General features: G+C 48.3%; 1 protein-coding gene across 1 annotated transcript in view; it reads left to right on the top strand.

Annotated features, from left to right (window-relative positions):
* The first annotated feature begins 1890 nt into the window (after positions 1-1890).
* Positions 1891-20400, top strand: part of PXYLP1 (2-phosphoxylose phosphatase 1) — a 33209-nt gene continuing 14699 nt past the window's right edge. The window contains exons 1-3 of the mRNA XM_021678738.1: positions 1891-1969; positions 18753-18911; positions 19878-20004. Of these exons, the coding sequence (XP_021534413.1) occupies positions 1891-1969; positions 18753-18911; positions 19878-20004 (365 nt within the window). The remainder of the gene's footprint in view (positions 1970-18752; positions 18912-19877; positions 20005-20400) is intronic.

Raw genomic sequence — 20400 nt, 5'->3', positions numbered from 1 at the left:
GACACTGTGTGTCTCTTTTTAACAGATCTGTGTGTGTCTTTTTAAACACTCTCAACTGGAGTTTATGAGGAATTTGAATTTTGGAAACAAAACATTTATTTGGGGTCCCAAATACATTAAGTCCTGGGTAGGATCAGCCAGGGTAGTATGCTGTCTTAGCCAGGATGCTAGAGAGCTTGCGAGGCTAGTGAGTGCCCTCCAGGTCAAGGAGGGGGTGTCCACAGGAGGAGTTCCAGGCCATCTTGGGACACTAGGCACTGGTCCTTGCTTAGGGGTGGTGACTAAAGGGACAGAAGCAGTGGTTATTTGAAGGTGTAAAATTGGGATCTGTTTGTCAACAGAGATGTTGGTTGCCAAAATACAGTCTCCATTGTGAGGTACAGGTATATTTTTGTTAGTCTTTTAGCAAATGTTCTCTTTTTATAGACAGTCTGACAAATCCCTTTAAAGGAGTGGTTCTCAAACTCCCTTGCAGGGTCCTTCCTGGGGTTAGGGTCTGGGAAACAAGGGACTCCAGGGCTCTGGATCCTGCTTCATTCCCTACAGATACACTTTTTAAAAAAAAATAGATGATATAAGATAGAATTCACAAACCATCCAATTCACCCAAAGTGCACAATTCAATAGCTTTTAAAGATTTATTTATTTATTTGAGAGAGAATGAGAGCATGCGTGCACGCATGGACGCATGCGCACACACACACACGAGGGGAGAAGGGGCAGAGGGAAAGGGAGAGAGACTCCCAAGTGGACACCACGCTGAGCTTGGAGCCTAAAGTAGAACTCGATCTCATGACCCTGAGATCATGACCTGAGGCAAAATCAGGAGTCAAGCGCTTACCCGACTGAGCCACCTAGGTGCCCCTCAATAGCTTTTGGTACATGTATTCACAAAGTTGTGCAACCCCAGCCCTCATCGTGTGAGCAAATGAGATTTTGTCTGATTGTGTCTATTGGGGCTCTGAAGGAGATTGTATTTGAAGGAGGAAAAGGTGCTGCCGCTAAAATCAGGTTTGAAATTATTTTTGTCCTCTAACAGGTTGGACCTTTTCTGAAGAGAGTGTGATTTTCAAGTTCTGTTTCAAATGCCAGAGGGAACAAGGAGAGAGACTTGACTGATGGGTTACACCCTCGAGCAGCCATTCACTTTTCTCACAGAAGGGCCTCATTCAGCATTTTTGAAAGTCGTTTTGCGCAGCTCTAACGTGATGAGGGGAAATGAGAATGGGTAGAGTGGGGCTGCAGAAGGCCGGTGGACACAGCAGAAATAGGGTCACCCATCCAGATGGGAGAAGGTCTTCAGTTAGCAGATGGGGCCACTGAGTGTAGCGACAAATCCTCTGGCATACTCCAGCCATCCCTAAAGGTGTGACTGTGGGACATGTGGCAGTGATTGGCGTTCAGGTTAATGATTACAGTTTTTTAAAAGACCAGAATCATATCAGCAAAATATTCACCAAAAAAGGTTGAAGATTTAGAAGTTGGTTGTCCGAATGGGCTGAGCACGAGCTGGTCCGTCAAGACTTCAGTGTCTGGCACACGGTAAGTGCTCGATAAAAGCTCCTTACATTTTTCTTTGGAAAGGTCCTGCTGGGAAGTGTCTCATTCTGTGTTGATGTCGGATAAACGAAGCATTCACAAACTGGTTTCCTCTTATTAATTTGAAGGGCGCATTCTCGGCTGGGCTCATTTGGGGGCAAAGACATAACCCGCTCTTGTTCTGCAACTAGGATTCACGCTTCCCTGCTGGAGGACTGGGCTAATTGGATTATTTTCAGTTGACAAACTTGGTTTTCCACCTCGGAGCACATGTTTATTGCCTCTGTTTTGTTCACAGGACGTGTTCCCGATTGGAGGTGAAGCCATGAGGAGAAAATAGAACAGACAATAATGCTTTTCCGCAGTCGCTTCTTGCTGGGGCTGGCCCTGGCGGGGCTGCTGGCCTTTGTGAGCCTCAGCCTGCAGTTCTGTGAGTATCGCCTGGTGCCGCCGGCTCGTGGGAGCGAAGGGGGCTTCATTCTGAGATAGAGGGCCCTTGTGGGGAGGAAACAAACAGGCCCCAAAGCCTTTGTTTTTCAAACGAACAATGCAGTTTAAAACAACCAAGTCTTTTTATTATCAGTACTGACGGTGGATGGTTGTGAGTCCAAATCCTAAACCGCTGAGCTTTGTCCTGAGTGTTGTTTTCGGCCATAAGGAACTAGAGTGCTCACCAGGCCTCATGAAACGTTTTTGGCTTCTGCATAGATTCCTAAGCTGCCCAGTTATTCCCGGACTCTTAGATCCCCAAGGGGGAGACACCGAGCAGCCCAGCGTGAGCCGGGGTGTTTAGCCTGCTGGTTGGTTCTTTGAGGGTTGGGCGTCTGTTTTCTGTTCAGTGGGCTGTGAGGCTGCAGTTGTTGGGGAGGGGAGGGGGATTAGGTACCAAACTCAGTTTCCTGGGCAGCAGAGACCACACACGGGGCATCTAGTGTGGTGAGGCAAGGGCAGGGCCGATGAAGCCAGTCCATGGATCTCACCGCCCAGCACTTTGTCCTTCACCGGGCGCCTGTGTTCAGGTTCGACCCCAAAGCTGCATACCCCACTGCTCCCGCCAAGAGAGGCCATCCTCAAACGCAGATCTGGCCCCAGCACCTCCTTGGTTGTAACCCTGCAGGGGTGGCCCATGCTGTCCGGGAGGCTCTCTGTACTCCAGTGGCCCCTCTCTCATGCCGAATTGCTTGGCGTTCTCTACGCATTTACCCTGTTCTCTGTGCCCAGATCCCGCCAGCCCCTCTGCCTGGAGCACCATCCTCCTCACGCCCCTCCCATCCTTTCCCCACATGGTTCACTCCGTCTTTTTCTCCACTAGGAACCTCCCAGGACTTCCCCCCACCCCCTCAGCCGGGTCTGATGCTTCTTTGGTGTGCTTCCAGGATGCCCTAAACCTGTTCCCCTCCTCACACTAGCCATGTGGTATTCTAATGTTCAGTTCTTGTGACTCTTCCTCTTACAAGACTGTTCTCTGAGAGCAGAGACCATGTCCTGTTTCCCTCTATACCCCAGGAACTGCACTGCCAACCACACAGTAGGTGTTTCATGACTGTTAAACGAATGAATGAATCTACACCTGCTCTGAAAAGCAGGCTGACCCGAATTCCCTCTCCTTCTGGTGCCGTATACTCAAAGCTGAGAATGTCTGTCCTATGCTTGGAATTGTGTTTTTGCTGTCACCTGCCTTCCCTCCATCTTACCACTGCACCCTGATGGATGGGAGATACGTGGTCGGCACCCATCACTGCCTAGGATGGCTCTGTGAGGAGGTGGCATTTCTGTCGCAGTTTGAGTGATGGGAAGAAGAGCAGGTGGCTCAGCAAGTGAGATGTTCTGAGAGCGCTGAGGAATGTGGGAAAGACTTGGCATTTGGAATAAGTGGTTTGAAGAGAGGAGGCTTTGAGCAAGTTTCCCCTGATACACCTCCAATTTGTGACATACTCCATGCACACATCTGGTGCCCACGACAGGCTGTTTCTAATACTAAAGACAATTAAAAATACTCATTTTATCCTAACAGAATGGGAAACGAGGTCAAGAGTAGGTGGGCATAGGAAGTTTAAAGATACTCCAGATGGTTAATGAACCATCAAATACAAATCCTTTCCAAAAAGTGTGTTAGGACTCTCAGTAGTTTAATTGTTCATAACTTTTCATTAAAAATTTTCCATCCTTTGGCCGGGGAGGTAGGAGGTTACAATCAACCTTGACTTTTTATTCTACGAAGCTGACAGGATCTGAGACGTGAATGTGGGTTACTTGTGTTTGCTGCGTTTCTCTTGCATGAGGTGGTTTCCACGTCACTGAATTGGCCAGTGTGTTTTGCTTATATAACTCTTCTGAAAGTACCTTCTGTTTTAGGAGAGCCAATTTTCAGTCATAGTTTTTTTTAAGGGAAATTTTGCAGGGTAAATTAGCCTGCCCGGGTTGGAGCTCTTTATTCTTGGATACGTTGGAGTTCGGAAAGATATTAAGATATGGATGTTCTTACTGCTCTTCTACTTCTAGGTAAACTGTAACTTTGAAACGTACCCATTTCTGTAGATACGGAGTTTAATTGCTTTATTTATTTAATTGTGTTGTGGCTTGCTGGTTATTACGGTATAAGGAACTGCACTACTTGGTAATACAAAAGCATACCTTTAACTAACATTTGTGTTTTCATTCTTACCCTAAAATATGTGGACTTTTTTTTCATCATTTCTTTTGACTAATTTTTGAATAAATACCAGATTAGCACATATAATTATTTTAGGTAATATATGTGAGGCGATCAAATATAACTTGGTTTTTCTCAGGCTTTAAGTGAACCAGTATAGTTTGCTTTCTGCAATGATCATGTATTTTATTTTGTCCTGTTGGCTTTTTCTGATGTTTTGAATATGAGAAAGTTACGACCCGGGTTACAACTTAAAAATCAGGTTGTTTAAATAAGCATTTCTTCCTCTTGGTACAGAAAGTAGGGTCTGTGACCCCAGATATATTTATTAAGTGCTTATGTGTGTCAGGCGTTTTTCTACAGTGTTGGGGTGGAGGTGGATGGAAAGGATATAAAAAAGGTTAAGATACAGTTCATAGTTTCTCAAAATATGTTTACTTTAAATGGTAGTAATGACTTGCTGTAGGCTAACAGCCTTTAATGAAAATCATTCATTTTGTCTTTTCAAGTCCTGGATATTTTTGAGTTTGGAAATAGGGAAACTCTGAAATTCCTGATATCCAAATTGCAGAAGGGAACAAGTAAGACATACCTATCTTTAGTTATTCTAGTTAAAATGTGTACCAGTGTAAAAATTACTTCTCAGATTAAGGGACTTCTTCATTGCAACAGGGCAAAGACCGCCAGCATGTAAAGACTTGATTAGTTGTATTTCTGCTTTTTCTGCTCTTTTCTGTAATCGTCCATTTTTCCTCCTTCAGCCCAGCCTGTACTTAATTCTTATTTTATGCTCATTTCACCGTGTTCCAACGGCCATTCCCAAAATGGCAGCACAGCAGCAACGCACAGGCTCTGGAATGACAGCCTTGGGCTTGGATGCTGCTCTGCCACGTGGCAGCCGTGCGCCCTGGGCAAGACGGACCTCTCAGAGCCTCTGTTTCTTCTTCTGTAAAATGGAATGAGTTGTGGCAGCTGCAGCATCAGTGTGAGAACAGAGACCTTGTGGGAAAGCCCTTGGCTTGTGGAAGCGTAGTCAATGTAAACCTTTTTTTTTTTTAATTTTTTATTGTTATGTTAATCCCCATACATCACATCATCAGTTTTCGATGTAGTGTTCCAGGATTCATTGTTTGTGCATAACACCCAGTGCTCCATGCAGAACGTGCCAATGTAAACCTTTTAAGCAACAGCACTGAATCCCATCGCCAGGTACCATCTTCAGAAACCAGGGCTCTCGGGGTCCCAAAGGCTGCCAAGGCTTGTGTTCCTTCAGCTGCTTGTCAGAGAGGAGGCTTCTGAAATATATCATACTTCTTTTTGTTTTTGATTAGAGTTCATTGGCATGATAGTGGCCAGTCTACACTGAGCACATGGCAGTATATCTGGGGGTGATTTTCCTGGGCAGCTCCCCAGTTGACCAGAGCAGCTTCTGAGGAAAATACCGAAGATGGACTGGAGGTTCAGATCCCCAGGCGGAAGAGGGAAGGTTACCCCACAGCAGTGAAAGCCAGGGTTGTCTTCAGTATCTCAAGAGCCCTTTCTGCAGGGGTCAGACTTGTTCTGTGTGGCCCAGGTGACCATGGGGCCACATTCCAGTGGAGCGTCCTAAAAGTCAGTGGCATGCAGAGGTAGAATGCATGGGGTGCAAACTCTGGAGCATTGCTCTGTGAAGAGGAGGATATTAGGCAGGTCATCAGGCCTGATTCCATTTAAAGTCTCTTCAAACTCTGAGGTTTTAGGAATTTTATCTTTTCTTGTTGATCCAGCGCCATGAGTGTGTACAGCTTTGTCCTTCAGCAAATGTTCCTTGAGTTTCCACCCTAGGTTAGGTCCTGGGCTGGGAGCTTAATCCCTCAAGGACCACAGCAGCTGTGTGTCCTCCTGGGGGAAAATCACGAGCAGACACTTGGAATACAGTGTGTGATGTGCTAGGACAGGTAAGAGGTGATAAATAACATGGAAGGTGATGGCGGGGGGAGGGGCGACAGTGGTGGAGCACACGGCTCTAAGAAAAAGCCAGACTGCCCAGATTGAATCCCTGTCCTGCCACTTACCAGCTAGGTGACCTCAGCCATGTTATTTACCCTCTCCCTGCCTCAATTTCCTCATCTGTAGAATGGGGATAACGATAGTCCCTATTTCACAGGGTTAGTAAAGGATTTAGTGAGCTCATATTTTAAGACATCTATAACAGTGCCTGACACACAGTGATCACTGTATGTGTGTTTGTTAAATAAAATGAATTAGAGATCATTTATGGCAGGGTGATATGGGAGGATAGAGGACAAGAAACTAATCCAGTCTGGGAATTCAGGAAGACTCCCCAGCAGAGGTGACATCTGAGCTTCATTCTTGAGGGGTAAGTAGGAGTTGGCCATGGAGGAAGGTGGGAGGGGCATTCCTGCAGATGGAGGTGGGTGTGCAAAGACAGAGTGAAAGAGAGTAGGACCCAGTTAGTCACCTATGTGTAGCTATTAAGTTGGACAAACGCTGGGGCCACCTCCATCCCTACATTATATCCTGAAGGCTGTGGGGAGCCAGCCACTGGAAGTAGGGAACACACCAGGAGATTGATGGCTTGGAAGGACCACAGTCCAGGATAGTGTTTGCCCAGGTGTGGTCTCCTGAGCACCTTGAGCAGAGTGGCTCTGGAAACTTGTAAAGAATGCATGTTCCACAACCGAAAATGAGCACATTTTGTGCCCCTCCCTACAGAATCAGAATTTTGGCAGGCGTGGGACCCAGAAATCTGCACTTTTGACAAGCTCCCTGGGTGAGTCTAATAAGCACAAATCCTGGGCACTCCCTGTTCGGGGGCTGATGGGAGGGTGAAGCCTGGTGGCAACTCAGGCGGTTTTGCCTACATGAAAGACTGAGGGGGCACCTTGAAGGTATTGGCCCTGGAAGAAGAAGCAAAGCCAAAGCGGTAGGCGAGGCTGTGGGACGTCGAGCTAATTGGGTGGTAGAGTGGGCCAGGGTGAGGGGAGAAGGGGAAGACGCCACGATGACACACAGGAGTCTGGCTCAGGTAGTTCAGTAGATGCCTCATTCAGTCAGGCATTTGTGTGTTCATTCACATGAACGTCTCATCTCCACCTGGGTTAAATATGCCGAAGTCTAAAGAAAATGCCCAGAATGTGTCCGGACTGGGAGGGAACCATGTGGGGCTGATGGCTCCCCGGGTCTAGATAAGGCCCAGGCAAGTGGACAAGCTGGGTGTGGAGCAAGACGAGGAGTTGGAGGTGTTGATGAGGTACCTGAGGGCCAACTGGGTACCATGTCTTGTTGGAAACTGGTTTCAGGATCTGAGCCTTAGAGAGACCCTGCTGGGGGACTTTGTGTTCACTGTTCCTGAAGCCCTGACCTGGGGAGACCAGGAGCATGCGGAAGCCACTCCAGACTGACAGTTTTGTTCGGCTCAACCAGTGTTTTCACATTTTTACATTTATTTACCAATGTTTTAGAACTTAGGCAATTTCACATAAACTTCTAGCCCCTCTTAAAAAAAAAAAAAAAACTGTCCAGCAAGCCGAGACCCATGGTCTCTTGCAGGGACAGTGGCTGGAGCCCACAGCTGGGTTCTGGCCACCCCCGTTGTGGGGAGTGCAAGCTCTTCCTTTCTCCATGGTCTCCACTTGCAGAACCCTGGCACCTTGGGAGTTTGCGCCCTGTGGTACAGGTAGGAGGAAGAGAGGACAGGGCAAAGATGAGATCTGGGCAGACAGAGGAAGGGAGGCCATGAAGGTGACAGAATGGCAGCCGAGAGGTGGGGCCCCAAAGCCGAGGGAAGCAGGTAGGCAGCTGAGGAGCCTCCGCTTAATCAGCTCTATGTGTGTTCAGTGGGCACCCCAGCTGAACCAGCTTAGTGTGTGTGAGTTGTATATATGTGGTGTGTGAGTAGTGTGTGTGAGTGGCAGTGTGTGTGTGTGGTGTGTTTGTGTGGTGTCTGTGAGTGGTAGCGTGTGCATGTGATGTGTGTATGTGGTTTGTGTGGTGCATGTGAATGGGGCATGTGAGTGGCATGTGTGAGTGGTATGTATGTGGTGCATGTGAGTGGTGTGTATGTGGTGTGTGAGTGTGTGTGAGCGGTGTGTGTGAACAGTATGTGTGAGTCTTCAGTGGTTTCTCTGGTACCTCTTCCCACAGAGCCATCATTTTCCCGCAGCCTCCAACCCCCACACCCCTCACCTTTCCCCAGAGGATCCATTGCCCTCTGGGAAGGAGAATAACCAAGCTTTGCTAGAGCAGTGTGTAAATTAAAAGAAAATTGCCTCTGAGAAGGAGAGTGAGGAGCCCCTGTAAGGTGCCTGGGTTTTGTCACATTCGCCTTGGTTGTTCAGACCCTGGCTTCAGCCTGCTCTTCGTAGTCGGCTGTTGGCATTCACGGCTCCCACTCTTCGCAGGCACCCTGAGCTCCATGGTAGATGGTGGCAGGGATTTTGCTGAGGCATAGATTTGAATAATAATAGCTGGGAGTGAGCTCCTGGCTGCTGAGCAGGCCTCACTCCTGCTCTTCGTCCTGTGTCTGTTTTATGGAGAAAAGCATGTGCCCCAGGGGTGTGTGTGAACTGGGGATTCATGAAGATTTTAATGTTTTCATGGCAAAGGTTTGGGGCTGCAACCCTTAGAATGCCAAGGGTCTTATGTACTATGTACTCTCTTTTATTTATTTATTTTTTTGAAAAGATTTATTTCTTTTAGAGAGAGAAACAGCGCACAAGCAGGGGAAGGGGCAGAGGGAGAGAGAATCTCAAGCAGACTCCCTGCTGAGCGCAGAGCCCAACACAATGAGGGGGGGGCCCCATCTCAGGACCCTGAGATCATGACCTGAGCCAAAATCAAGAGTCAGATGCCCAACCAACTGAGCCACCCAGACGCCCCTATGTACTCTATTTTAAAAGCCACAGTAAGATTCCTCCTGGGATTTTATTTTGGTGAATTGGAGTCAGAAAAAATGAGGAATTAAATATGAGGGCTTGCATTTTTAACCTAAGAAGTTCATCATTATCACTTAGGTTTTACATTTAGTATTTTTTTATTTCAATTCTTTTCTTGGAGGTTTATTTTCTGTTTGATTTCTGAGAGTTTTAATTTTGCTTTTTCTCTGAATGCTTCCTGTCCAACTACCCCATAGAGTTAAATAAATATCTGTGGGTGAAAAAATTCTGTAGGTGTCAAATTCTGTAGGTGTGACAAATCAGCTTTCATCATATGTCCTAAGTTTATGTTGTAGTTACATAACAGGGGGACATGCCCTTCCATGAGCTAAAAATGACACATTTATGTGTGGGGGTCATTTCTAGTATTCTTCTGGGGGTGGGGAGGACATTGTTTCTCTCCTCTCTCTCTTTCCCCTTCCTCTCTCTCTCCCTCCCTCCTTCTTTCCTTCCTTCCCAGTTTCTGATCTTAGAGAATTTCTACTAAAAATAATTAGATAAGAGAATAGAAATGTATATTTAAAGATGTTTATTGCAGCATTGCTTACAGGAGGCAAAGGCGGGGAAGGCAGCTGAAGAGTCCAACAGTAAATACTCTTGCAGCCGTTATGCTGTGATTACACAGATCCGTCTGTATTCACGTGCAAGGTTGTCCATAATATAGTAACCGAAAGTACATACGGTGTTTTATATGGGAATACGTGTGTGTGTGTCAACTCAACAGTATTGGCAAGAAGGTGATCTCCCGTTTTAGAGAAGAGACTATCAGGGCTAGTTAGTAAAACGAGAGAATGTTAGTAAAAGTAGCCAGTAAACTCAGGGAGGGTACCTCCCTATGCCAAGACTGTGTGGGGAGAGGGACAAAATAGAGAAAGCTGGGGGATGTTTGCATTGGAGTAACTGGGATGGAGGGGAGCTGAGGACACAGTGGGAAGGAGTTTGCGCCAACTGCACTGATGAACTTGGGCCCCAGTCCCTGTTGTCTTGGCATCAGGGCACCTGCTCCAAGCTGGATGACATTTAAAAAAACCAAAAAAAACCGAGAAAGTCCACCTTGACTTGAGGTCAGTGGTAATCGGCGGTGGAGCCCCGTGATCTTGATAGCAGCTCGGCCCCGAGGGAAGGGTGGCCGGGTGGTTCGGGGGAAACGACCAGGAATGAGGTCTTGAGGGCAGAATCTGAATCCGGAATATGAGGATGAAGTCAGGCTGCACCCAGAGAGAGCCGTGTGACTGTCTCGATGTCGGCACCCAGCGCCTCACACGCCCAGCAGAGCCAGGCTGCCCCCCTGGGTGCGAGGCACAGGGAGTCGACCATGATGCATGGCCCGTCTCTGACCTGTGCGGCTTGGGCTGCAGCATCACCTCATGCCCCTCCCTTGATTTCCTGTGTCATCGAAGGGGCTGGACCCCTCTGCCCGGGGCTGTGTCTCTTGGGGAACCTGGAACCCAGCCAGAGCTCTGCCTCTCCCCAGCCCCGGGTATCCGGCAGAGGGTGGGCTGGCTGGTCATTCCAGGTACCTGAGGGTGCAGGCCCCTCCCTCAGCACTGTCTCTCAGTGAGGGGGCTTCCCTGAAGCCCGCCCCCACCCCTGGCCATCTCTTCCTTGTGACCCTTTCCACAGAAGGCAGATGACCAGCTGCCTTCCTGGGCAGTTGGTTTGGTGGCCTCAGTGGGGTTTAGTGCTCTCAAAAGGTAGGCCTTTGAGACACCAAAAACTTACTTGTTAGTTAGTTAGTTAGTTGGTTGGTTAGTTAGTTAGTTAGTTGTCAGAAAGAGAGAGAGAGGGAGGGCACAAGCAGGGGGAGCGGCAGGCAGAGGAAGAAGCAGGCTTCCCGCAGAGCAGGGAGCCCGATGCGGGACTCCATCGCAGGACCCTGGGATCATGACCTGAGCCGAAGGTAGAGGCTTAAGTGACTGAGCCACCCAGGCGCCCCTTACTTGTTCCTCTTGAGGGGAGGGGAAACAATGTCCTTGGGCCTCAGTGAAACTCCTCAGAGCAGGGATGGAAGCATAGATATAACCTCTGGCAGGATATCCAGCCATACATATGCACGAAAATGTAGACTGTGGGTTGTTCTGGGTGATAAGATTATGGGTGATTTTCACTTCTTTTTATACCTTAGTGTTGAACAGCTATTTTAGGATGAACCTATGTTTATGTGAGTTGTAAAGCTCCCTTTTCATTTTGAAAAAAGAAAAATCTATCAAGGGTGTCGAAATCAGAAAACTATTTCCAGGCACATTGGGTTGTTAGCCTGAGTCCACAGATGTCAGCATCATCTCGTGTGGTTTCGGAGTTTCCTGTGAACCCTCAGAAGGCAAATTCAGAAGCTTGTGTATGTAGTCCTTTTTCAGGGTTGAGGAGCAGTAACTTTTATCAGATTCTCAAAGCGGAGGCAGGGGGATTCAGGCTATGAGATGGTTAAGAATGACTGAGGTTCTTTTCACAGTTCTTTCTGGGGGCCTGTCCTTGGATGGCTTTCTGATTTCTAGTTTCTGTCATGATTTTTTTTTTTTTTTTTTTTTTTGACAGAGAGAGAGATAGCGAGAGCAGGAACACAAGCAGGGGGAGTGGGAGAGGGAGAAGCAGGCTTCCTGCCGAGCAGGGAGCCCGATGTGGGACTCGATCCCAGGACCCTGGGATCATGACCTGAGCCGAAGGCAGACACTTAACGACTGAGCCACCCAGGCGCCCTCTGTCATGATTTGGAGTCGGTGGTGCTTCTGTCATCTAACCCAAAGGACCCTGTTTGGGCCAGGCCAGTTATCAGTTGCCCCAGAGAACAGTGAGATTTCCTGTCCCCGCTGGGAGGCCACAGCTGGGCTCAAGCTCAGGCCACCGTGGGAACCCTGTCCCTGTGCTCTGGCAGTCAGTGGACTTAGGGCTCAGTGGCTGACGTCAGAGGGAGGGTCAGGCAAGGAAGAGATAAGAGCTTGGGAACAGCCTAGGGCAAAACCTCTAGCCTGCTGAGTCCCAACCCCCAGAGCCATACCTCCTGTGGTTTGCTGGCTCCCTAAATGGGACCAGGCTTATTAATCACTGGCACCAAAAGCACTTACTAGATTCTTACCGAACAGTGGTTCACCATGAGGCAACAAGAATGAGGGATGAAGAATAGTTAAGAATAAGGAGAACAGGAAAAGTTGGTATTGTATTGTGGCCCAAAGTAGATAGGTCAGAAAGGATAGATTCAGCTGCTTGATCAATCTTGTCCACGTAGGGGCTCCCGGGTGGCTCAGTCAGTTAAGCATCTGCCTTCAGCTCAGGTCATGATCCCAGGGTCCTGGGATCGAGCCCCGCATCGGGCTCCCTGCTCCGCGGGAAGCCTGCTTCTCCCTCTCCCTCTGCCTGCTGCTCCCCCTGCTTGTGCTCACTCTCTCTCTCAGTGTGTCAAATAAATAAATAAAATCTTAAAAAAAAAAAAATCTTGTCCATGTAAAACCAAGTTTCTCAAAGTATGCAAATGTGGACTTGATTTCCGCCTTGCATCCCTAAGCATGATTTCTACTCCTGCCTGTAAAAGCAAATGGCCAAAGGCAAATAACAGAATGGGTCTCCAGTTGTGGTTCTGGCTTATATTTGAGAATTACACACAGACATTTTTATATTCAGTGCAGGGTAGAGGCACAACGGACCTTTAAGACAACTCGGTGGATTGAGGAGCACTGAGGGAATTGTGGGAACTGCCAGTAGAGCAAATCATTATTCTTTGGCAGGCCAGCGCAGGAGACGGAACTCGAGAGCCTTTGGATTATTGGGGGATACTAGAACTAGGGGTATTTTAGCTTATAAGAAGGTGACATCTTGGGGGCGTCTGGCTGGCTCAGTCAGTAGAGCAAGTGACTCTTGATCTCAGGGTCGTGAGTTCAAGCCCCACACTGGGTGTGGAGCTTACTTTAGAAAAAAAAAAAGAAGGTGCCATCTTGGATCAGCTGGATGTATTTAAAGGAGTCAGAAAAGCTGCTAAAATTGGGTGGTTGAGAGGGGAAGGGAGACTGGTTCATTGTGCTTCTGTGAAAGGTGTGGACACAGAGAGTCAGCATCCCTTCCAGATCCCCAGTTGAAGGGAGCACTTTCTAAGAGCCTGGAAGTAGCCAGAATAATCCCCTCAAGGGGACTGACGAGCAAATAGCACTTCTTTATCCCTTACCACATGGCAGGCCCCGTGCGGTGCTCCACAGGGGACGTCTCAGGCCATCCACGCCACCACTCTGGTAGGGGAAGGGAATGAGGCATAGTGAGGCAGGAGGATTTGCCCAAGGTCATGCAGCCGGGAAATAACAAGGTCAGGACTCGAACCCACGTTTGTGACTCAGTAGTCCGCAGCCCCATATCACCTCCCTGCATTCAGAACCGTGGACAGCCATGGCAGCAGGGGTGAATGAGGACAGACCTTAGCGGCCCTGGAAACGACAAGTCCCAAGAGGTGACTACCGTCCGCTGGGGAGATGAGCAGCCCAGGGCTAGGCGGGGAGGCACGCCCTCGAGCGAGGAAGGTAAAAGGCAGATGGCAGGGCCACGCCTTTGGCCCCATGAGGGTCTTTGCTGGTGTGGTCAGTGGTGTGACTCAGGCAGCTGAGCCAGTGATGGAGAGGTGAGCCAGCACTTTTGCCCCGTCGTGTTTGCCTTCACGGGGACACCCAGGCATCCCTGTTCTTATAAAATTGCTTCTTCTACATGGGGAAGCTGTTCTTTCCTGGAAAGGGCCCTTTTTGGCACAGTTGGCTAGACTCGAGTCCCTGTCCCTAGACCAGTCAGTATGGCAAGGACGGGATCCTAGAGGAGCAGCATGACAGTCCCCCACCCAGCCACGGGGTTGGCCTGGGGGGAAGTGCCACTCCAGAGAAGGTGGGGAGGGGTGGTGATCTGACCCCGGGATGGGAGCCCCCACGATGCTCAGTCAAGTCAGATTTGAGGCGTCTGTGAAGGGCTTGCATACTAGTAGGAGGTTCTTAAGGCTAGAGCTAGTGGAGGAAGGCCAGGTGTGAGGTAGATGTTTGTTCTCTGTCCTATACCAGGGCCCTGATATGGGGAGGTGAGCTTGGGCTCATGGGCATTGGCTTGGTGCCCTGGAGGAGGGGCTCTAAGCTTGTCTGTGTGTGAGTCAAAGTGACTCCCTGGTAATGAGCTGGCAACAGACACCTGGTTGTAGGATCACCTGTTGATCCTGTGGATCACTGAGTTTGTCGAGGTAACTGAGGTGGCCTAAGGCCCAAGGCCACACAGGGGCTTATGGCCTAGGGGCCTTTGCTGATAAGTAATGATCTGATCCTGACCCTGAGCCCTTGCCTGTCTTCCCTCTGTCCAGTGAAACACTTCATCGAAAGCGTGGAGCACAGCGCCACTCAGAGTAGGCTTCCAGTGCAACAGGCGGTATAGGGGGCCTGCCCTGTGCTGGTCGGACAGGGACTATAAAGATGAAAAAGACATAGCCCTGACCCTCCAGATGTTTGGGGTGGCTGGTTGACCAACTGTGGACACCCCTGTTGATGGGTACTGTGTTGTGAGCCAAGATGGCAGCAAGAACCGGGGGTGGGGGCCAATGAAAGAGGAATGTCGGGGTGGGATGAGGGTGGTTAGACACAAAAGGAGGGGTGGGGGGAGAAACACCCTGTGGCCGTGGGAGCAGCTCCAAGCAGTTCAGGACTGTGAGAACTAAGTTGGGGGCGAGGAGGTAGGAGGGTGGATCTGGGGGAGACATCTACCCCATGGCTTCTGTGCATCAGAACTTCCCCAAATGTCTAGCATCTGGAGGACCCATCGAAGGGCTCTGTGTGGGCTGGCCCTGAGTTCTGGTGACTCAGGAGGGTGCAAACAGCATGGGGTGATCTCAATAACTAGTGGGTGAGGCCGACAGGCCCAGATGCCGGGAAGCAGCAGATAAAATCTTTCTGGACTGAAGGCCTCTATCACCCAGTCTTTATCTGTGACTTTCAAACCACTGCTTCCTTGGGTTGTGAATGGGTCCTTTGGGCCCAACTATCATGATTCCTTCTTATTCCATTGGGTCGCTTAATAAAAATACCATAAAAGGGCTAGCTTATAAAACAACAGAAATTTATTTTTTTCAGTTCTGGAGACTGAAAGTCTGGGATCAAAGCACCAGCAGATTCAGTGTCTGTGAAGGCCCACTTCTGAGAAGGCATCTTTTCTCTGTAAACTCAGATAGTGGAGGGGCAGGGAGGGGGTTACTCTTTTTTTTTTTTTTCATTATGTCAATCCCCATACATTACATCATTAGTTTTTGATGTAGTGTTCCGTGATTCATTGTTTGCATATAACACCCAGTGCTCCATGCAGAACGTGCCTTCTTTAATACCCATCACCAGGCTAACCCATCCCCCCACCCCCCTCCCCTCTAGAACCCTCAGTTTGTTTCTCAGAGTCCACAGTCTCTCGTGGTTCGTCTCCCCCTCCGATTTCCCCCCCCTTCATTTTCCCCTTCCTACTTTTTTTTTTTTTTAACATATAATGTATTGTTTCAGGGGTACAGGTCTGTGATTTATCAGTCTTACACAATTCACAGTGCTCACCATAGCACATACCCTCCCCAGTGTCTATCACCCAGCCACCCCATCCCTCCCACCCCCCACTACTCCAGCAACCCTCAGTTTGTTTCCTGAGATTAAAATTGGAGGGGGTTACTCTTTGGGGTCTCATTTATAAGGAGGCTAATCCCACTTGACCTAATCATCTTCCAAAGGCCACACCTCCAAATACCATCACATTGGGGGTTAGGGTTTCAATATGTGGATTTTAAGGGGACACATTCAGTCTAGAGCAGTTCCCAAGTGGTGGTGGTTCCCATAGGCCTTACCCCATGTGCTTACAGGTAAACTAGCAAACCTATGCCCCTATGTCCCCGTGTCACTCATATGTTCATGTGTCCTTAGCTTCACAGGCATGGCCAAGGGACCAGAATCTGGCACCATTTCATAAGAGAGCAGAGTTAAGGACTCAGGGTTGCCACACAGCCAGAATTGCTGGGTCATTAAGATGCTGCCTTCAGACATACACTTTTCTCCTTCCCTTACTCTGGCACAAATCCCCCAATGGTAAATTACCTCTAGACACCTGAGCTTGTATGTTATCAGATCTGGCCGTTTCCAGCTGCTGGGAAGAAAGTGAATATAGGGCCAACCAAAGGACTAATTTTGAATTGGTGAAGGACCAATTCTATACCTCTGTGATGGTTGTTGTAATACAAGTAATACAAGTAATGAATGAAAATCTGCTAATAAAAGAAGTATGAGTAGATGTTATAGAAAGATACATATATGTTTGTACATAGAGGAAGTATGTAATACATCCTTACTGTAAATATATATGTGTGTAGACTGTAAAACAATATAGACATTTATAGAAAAACAAGTAAAAATACTTCTTCACCCCCATTCCATCCATTCCCCAGAGGAAACCACTGCTGCATTATAATGGGTGTCCTTATAGACATCTACGCATTTACATAATAAACAAATGCCTGTATATTCATACATTTATAATTTGTTTTTTCTTATCCAGTAGCTTGATTTATTCACCTCACTTCATTTATCTTTGATTCTTTTCCAGTCTTTTTAACTGTAGCAGAATATTCCCCAATATGGGTGTAACGTTCTGTTCTGTTAATGATGGATACCTAGTCGATTTCCCTTTTTTGTTATTACAAACAGCACTGCAACAAATCTCCTTGGCCATACATCTTTATGACTGGAATTGATGTCTGACGAGTAGATTCCAAGACGTAGAGTCAAGGGATCAGGGATAAGGCACATATAACATTTAGCAGATACTGCCAAATCCTTCCAAAAGGTTTCTATTTTCACTCTCACCTGCGGTGTGGAAGTGAGTTTTTACACCCTTGCCAGCACTGGTATTATTATAAAAACAGGATATTCTAGTCTGATAGGCGGGATCAGAGGCTGTTGTTTTATTTTGCATTTAAGTATGAATAACATTGAACATATGAAAAGATGCTGTTTGGTTGGTATTTATTTTTCTGTACTTGGCCTGTACATATCCCTTACTGATTTTTTAGTTGTAGGAGCTCATATGCATTTTGGATATTAATAATTTGTTACGTACGTTGCAAATATTTTCCTTTCAGTGGATTGTTTGTCTTTTACCTTTATTTATAACATCTGTTTGCCAAAGGGAAGTCTTAAGTATTTATTTAGAAAAATCTGTAGAAGGAATTAGGGAATTTAAATGGATTTAGGCTGGTGGTTGGGCCCTGTTTTAGCTATTGTTCAAATGTATGTATATATATTCTTAGGTGATTAATAAACCTTTTAGAAATTAAATGATACTTGGGCACAGCTATTTCTGTGCATTTCCTCAGTTGGTGGATGCTAAAAGTACAACTATCATTGTGTAGAGAGTTCCAGAAAATCTGTGATGCTGCAAAGAGGTCCCGCATACATGGAAAAGTTGGGGACCATTGACCCAGAAGATGGACTTACATCTGCTTATAAGTAATTCATAAAGTCTATTAGTCAGGACTCATTTGGTTGAAAGTAACTAAACCCCAACTCAAACTAGCTTAAGCAAGAAGGGTTATGTTATGATGTATATTACTGGGACATCTAAGAGAGGTTCTGGCTTCAGCCACATCTGAACCCAGAATCTCCAAGAATGATGTCCTCAGGTCTTTCTCTCTCTCTCTCTGTCTCTCTGATTAGGTCTCTGCATGTGTTGGTCTGCCTTGTCTCTATTCAGCATCATTTTCTCCCCCTGCAGACAGAGATTGTCCGAGGAGGGACAGGTAGCTGGAGCAGCCCCGGGTTTCCATTCCTAGAGATCAGCATACGAGAGACCCTTTGCTAGTGTGTGCACAGCACCTCTGTCAAGGAAAAGGAGACGAGTTGCCCCATCACTATCCTCATTGACTCAGTCACATGTCCCCCCACCCCCTAGCCTGGGGCAGGGACACTGGGAAGGAGCAGTTCACCCACAGAAAGAGGGGTGCTAGATGGACAGACAGACTGCAGGACGAATGCATGACATCCAGAAGACTGGTGGGGAGAACCTGGCCGGGAGGGAGAGGAATGAGCTTGACATGGGGCTCCATCCACCACATCCGCCTTGGGTGGCTGCCTCCGTCTCCCTCTTGGCACTAGGCTCTCTCCTCTGTAAAGTGGTCTTGGGAAGCTTAATGAGTGACGCCTGCCATTGGGCTCTTGGGGACCCCAAAGTGCAAAGCAGATGATATCAAATGAGATCTGTCAGCACATCTAGCACTTCGTAGGCACTCAAAAGGTGATGGGTTTCCTCTCTGGTATTTACCAGAATTCAAAGGGCGTTAGCAATGAAGTAACCAGGCTGCCCGCAGTTCTTCCTTTACCACCGGAGCGAGGCCCCTTTCTCCGGGGTGACCCACCTGCCTTTTGCACAACTAATTATTGGTCAGGAGAAGGTAATGGCATTGAGAAAGAGGCAGGGCACACTGAGGGCTCAAGAAAGTTTTTGTTGAGAAGCTGACCACTTGCTGGACTGAAGCCCACCCTAGTGCCGAGGGAGAGAAGAGTTACTTGGTGCAAGTCCAGCCGCGCCCTGGGCCCCTGCGGCTGGCCTGGTGCCTCCTGTGACTGCACATGTCATGGCCTGCTTTGCTTCCCTTGCAGTCCACCTGACCCCCGTGTCCACAGCTAAGAATGGAGTGAGTAGCAAGAGTCGAAAGAGAGTCATGCCTGAGCCAGTGACAGAGCCCCCCGTGACGGACCCCATTTACGAAGCTCTCTTGTACTGCAACATTCCCAGCGTGGCTGAGCGCAGCATGGAAGGTAGGCCTGCCTGCGCTGCCCAGCGTGGCACCTGGACCCGCACCCCTCTGGGGACTAGTTGTTCTTCAAGTGGCACAGCATGGTAGGAAGGAGCCAGACAGCCTGGGCTCAAATCCTGCAGCCGCCACTAGGCCGTGCCCCTGAATGAGTTCCCAAATCTTAGCTTCCTCATCGTGAAATGGGCGTAACTAGCAGTCCCTACTCACAGGGCTGCCCGGAGGCTTCCGTAACTGCTCTGGACAGCTCATGAGAAGCCCTCTGTACATATTCTCCAGCATGGTTTTCGGTGAGATACCAGAGATGGAAAGGTAGGCTTGACGGACTCTAGGGTGTCACCCCCATCTACCCCCCCCTTTCCAGTAAACTCTCTCGGGGCTTAGGACATCCACAGGATGTGGGATGCTCTGTTGGTATCTTGCGGTAAAAGTGTAGGAAAATAGGATTTCTATGTTGAGTTTTGCTTTTTTGAAAGTGTATCAATCAATGATATTGAATATTTTTATCAATTTGTGCCCTGATTTGTTTCATGGAGCTTTATTTATTTTATTTATTTTTTTAAGTAGGCTCCACACCCAAGTGGGGCTTGAACTCACAACCCTGAGATTAAGAGTAGCGTGCTCTAACGACTGAGCCAGCTGGGAGCCCCTGTTTCATGGAGCTTCAAAGCAGAAGTCATTGTTTCTAGCACTTCTGTAGGCCTCCCTCTAGGCTGTGGATGTGAGTGAGGCCACCTGAATCATCGTGCCCCCATTTCACTGGCCTCCAGCCCCCAGCCCACACCCCCAGAGCCTGTTACTTCTGGGGGGTCTGTGACATAACCAGCCCTGTCTCCGTTCCTCCACCCGCCTTGTGAGCACCACCCCCTATACCGGCACCCTCCTGCCATGCTCATCCCTCCACCTGTGCGAAGTGGACAGGATCCACACCTCCTGAGTGCTAACCAGGCGATATGCTCCTCTCCCACAGGTCACGCCCCGCATCATTTTAAGCTGGTCTCAGTGCATGTGTTCATTCGACACGGGGACAGGTACCCACTGTATGTCATTCCCAAAACGAAGCGACCAGAAATTGACTGCACTCTGGTGGCTAACAGGTAAATTGCACTTTTCCTGCTAGTCATTTTCAAGAATCTGTTCTCTGTCCCGATCAAAATGCTGGCTGGAGAATGGCAGAAAAGGGGAATAAGCTACGTTTGTTGAGCACGTCCTGTTTGCCAAGAGCCTGATCTTCAAAAACAATCCTGTGTGTTAATTGCCATTTCCCAGTGGAGAAGGAGCAGGCCCAGAGAGGCAAGGACAGCTGTGTAAGGCCACACAGCAGATGAACTGAGATTTGGGTTCAGGCCAGTGTGAGGCCCACTCTCCCCTCCCATGTTCTGCAGTTTGAAAAAGAGCTGGGACACAGTGCAGTGAGCGCAGGGCCAGATGTCCTCAGACCCTGGGGCAGCTGTGCTGTTTGAGGCAGCAGGAGAGTCCCTTAGTCTCTGAGC

This window comes from Neomonachus schauinslandi, chromosome 1, assembly GCF_002201575.2.
Source record: "Neomonachus schauinslandi chromosome 1, ASM220157v2, whole genome shotgun sequence".
NCBI classification, from domain to species: domain Eukaryota; kingdom Metazoa; phylum Chordata; class Mammalia; order Carnivora; family Phocidae; genus Neomonachus; species Neomonachus schauinslandi.
This window is presented reverse-complemented; position numbering and strand designations above follow the sequence as displayed.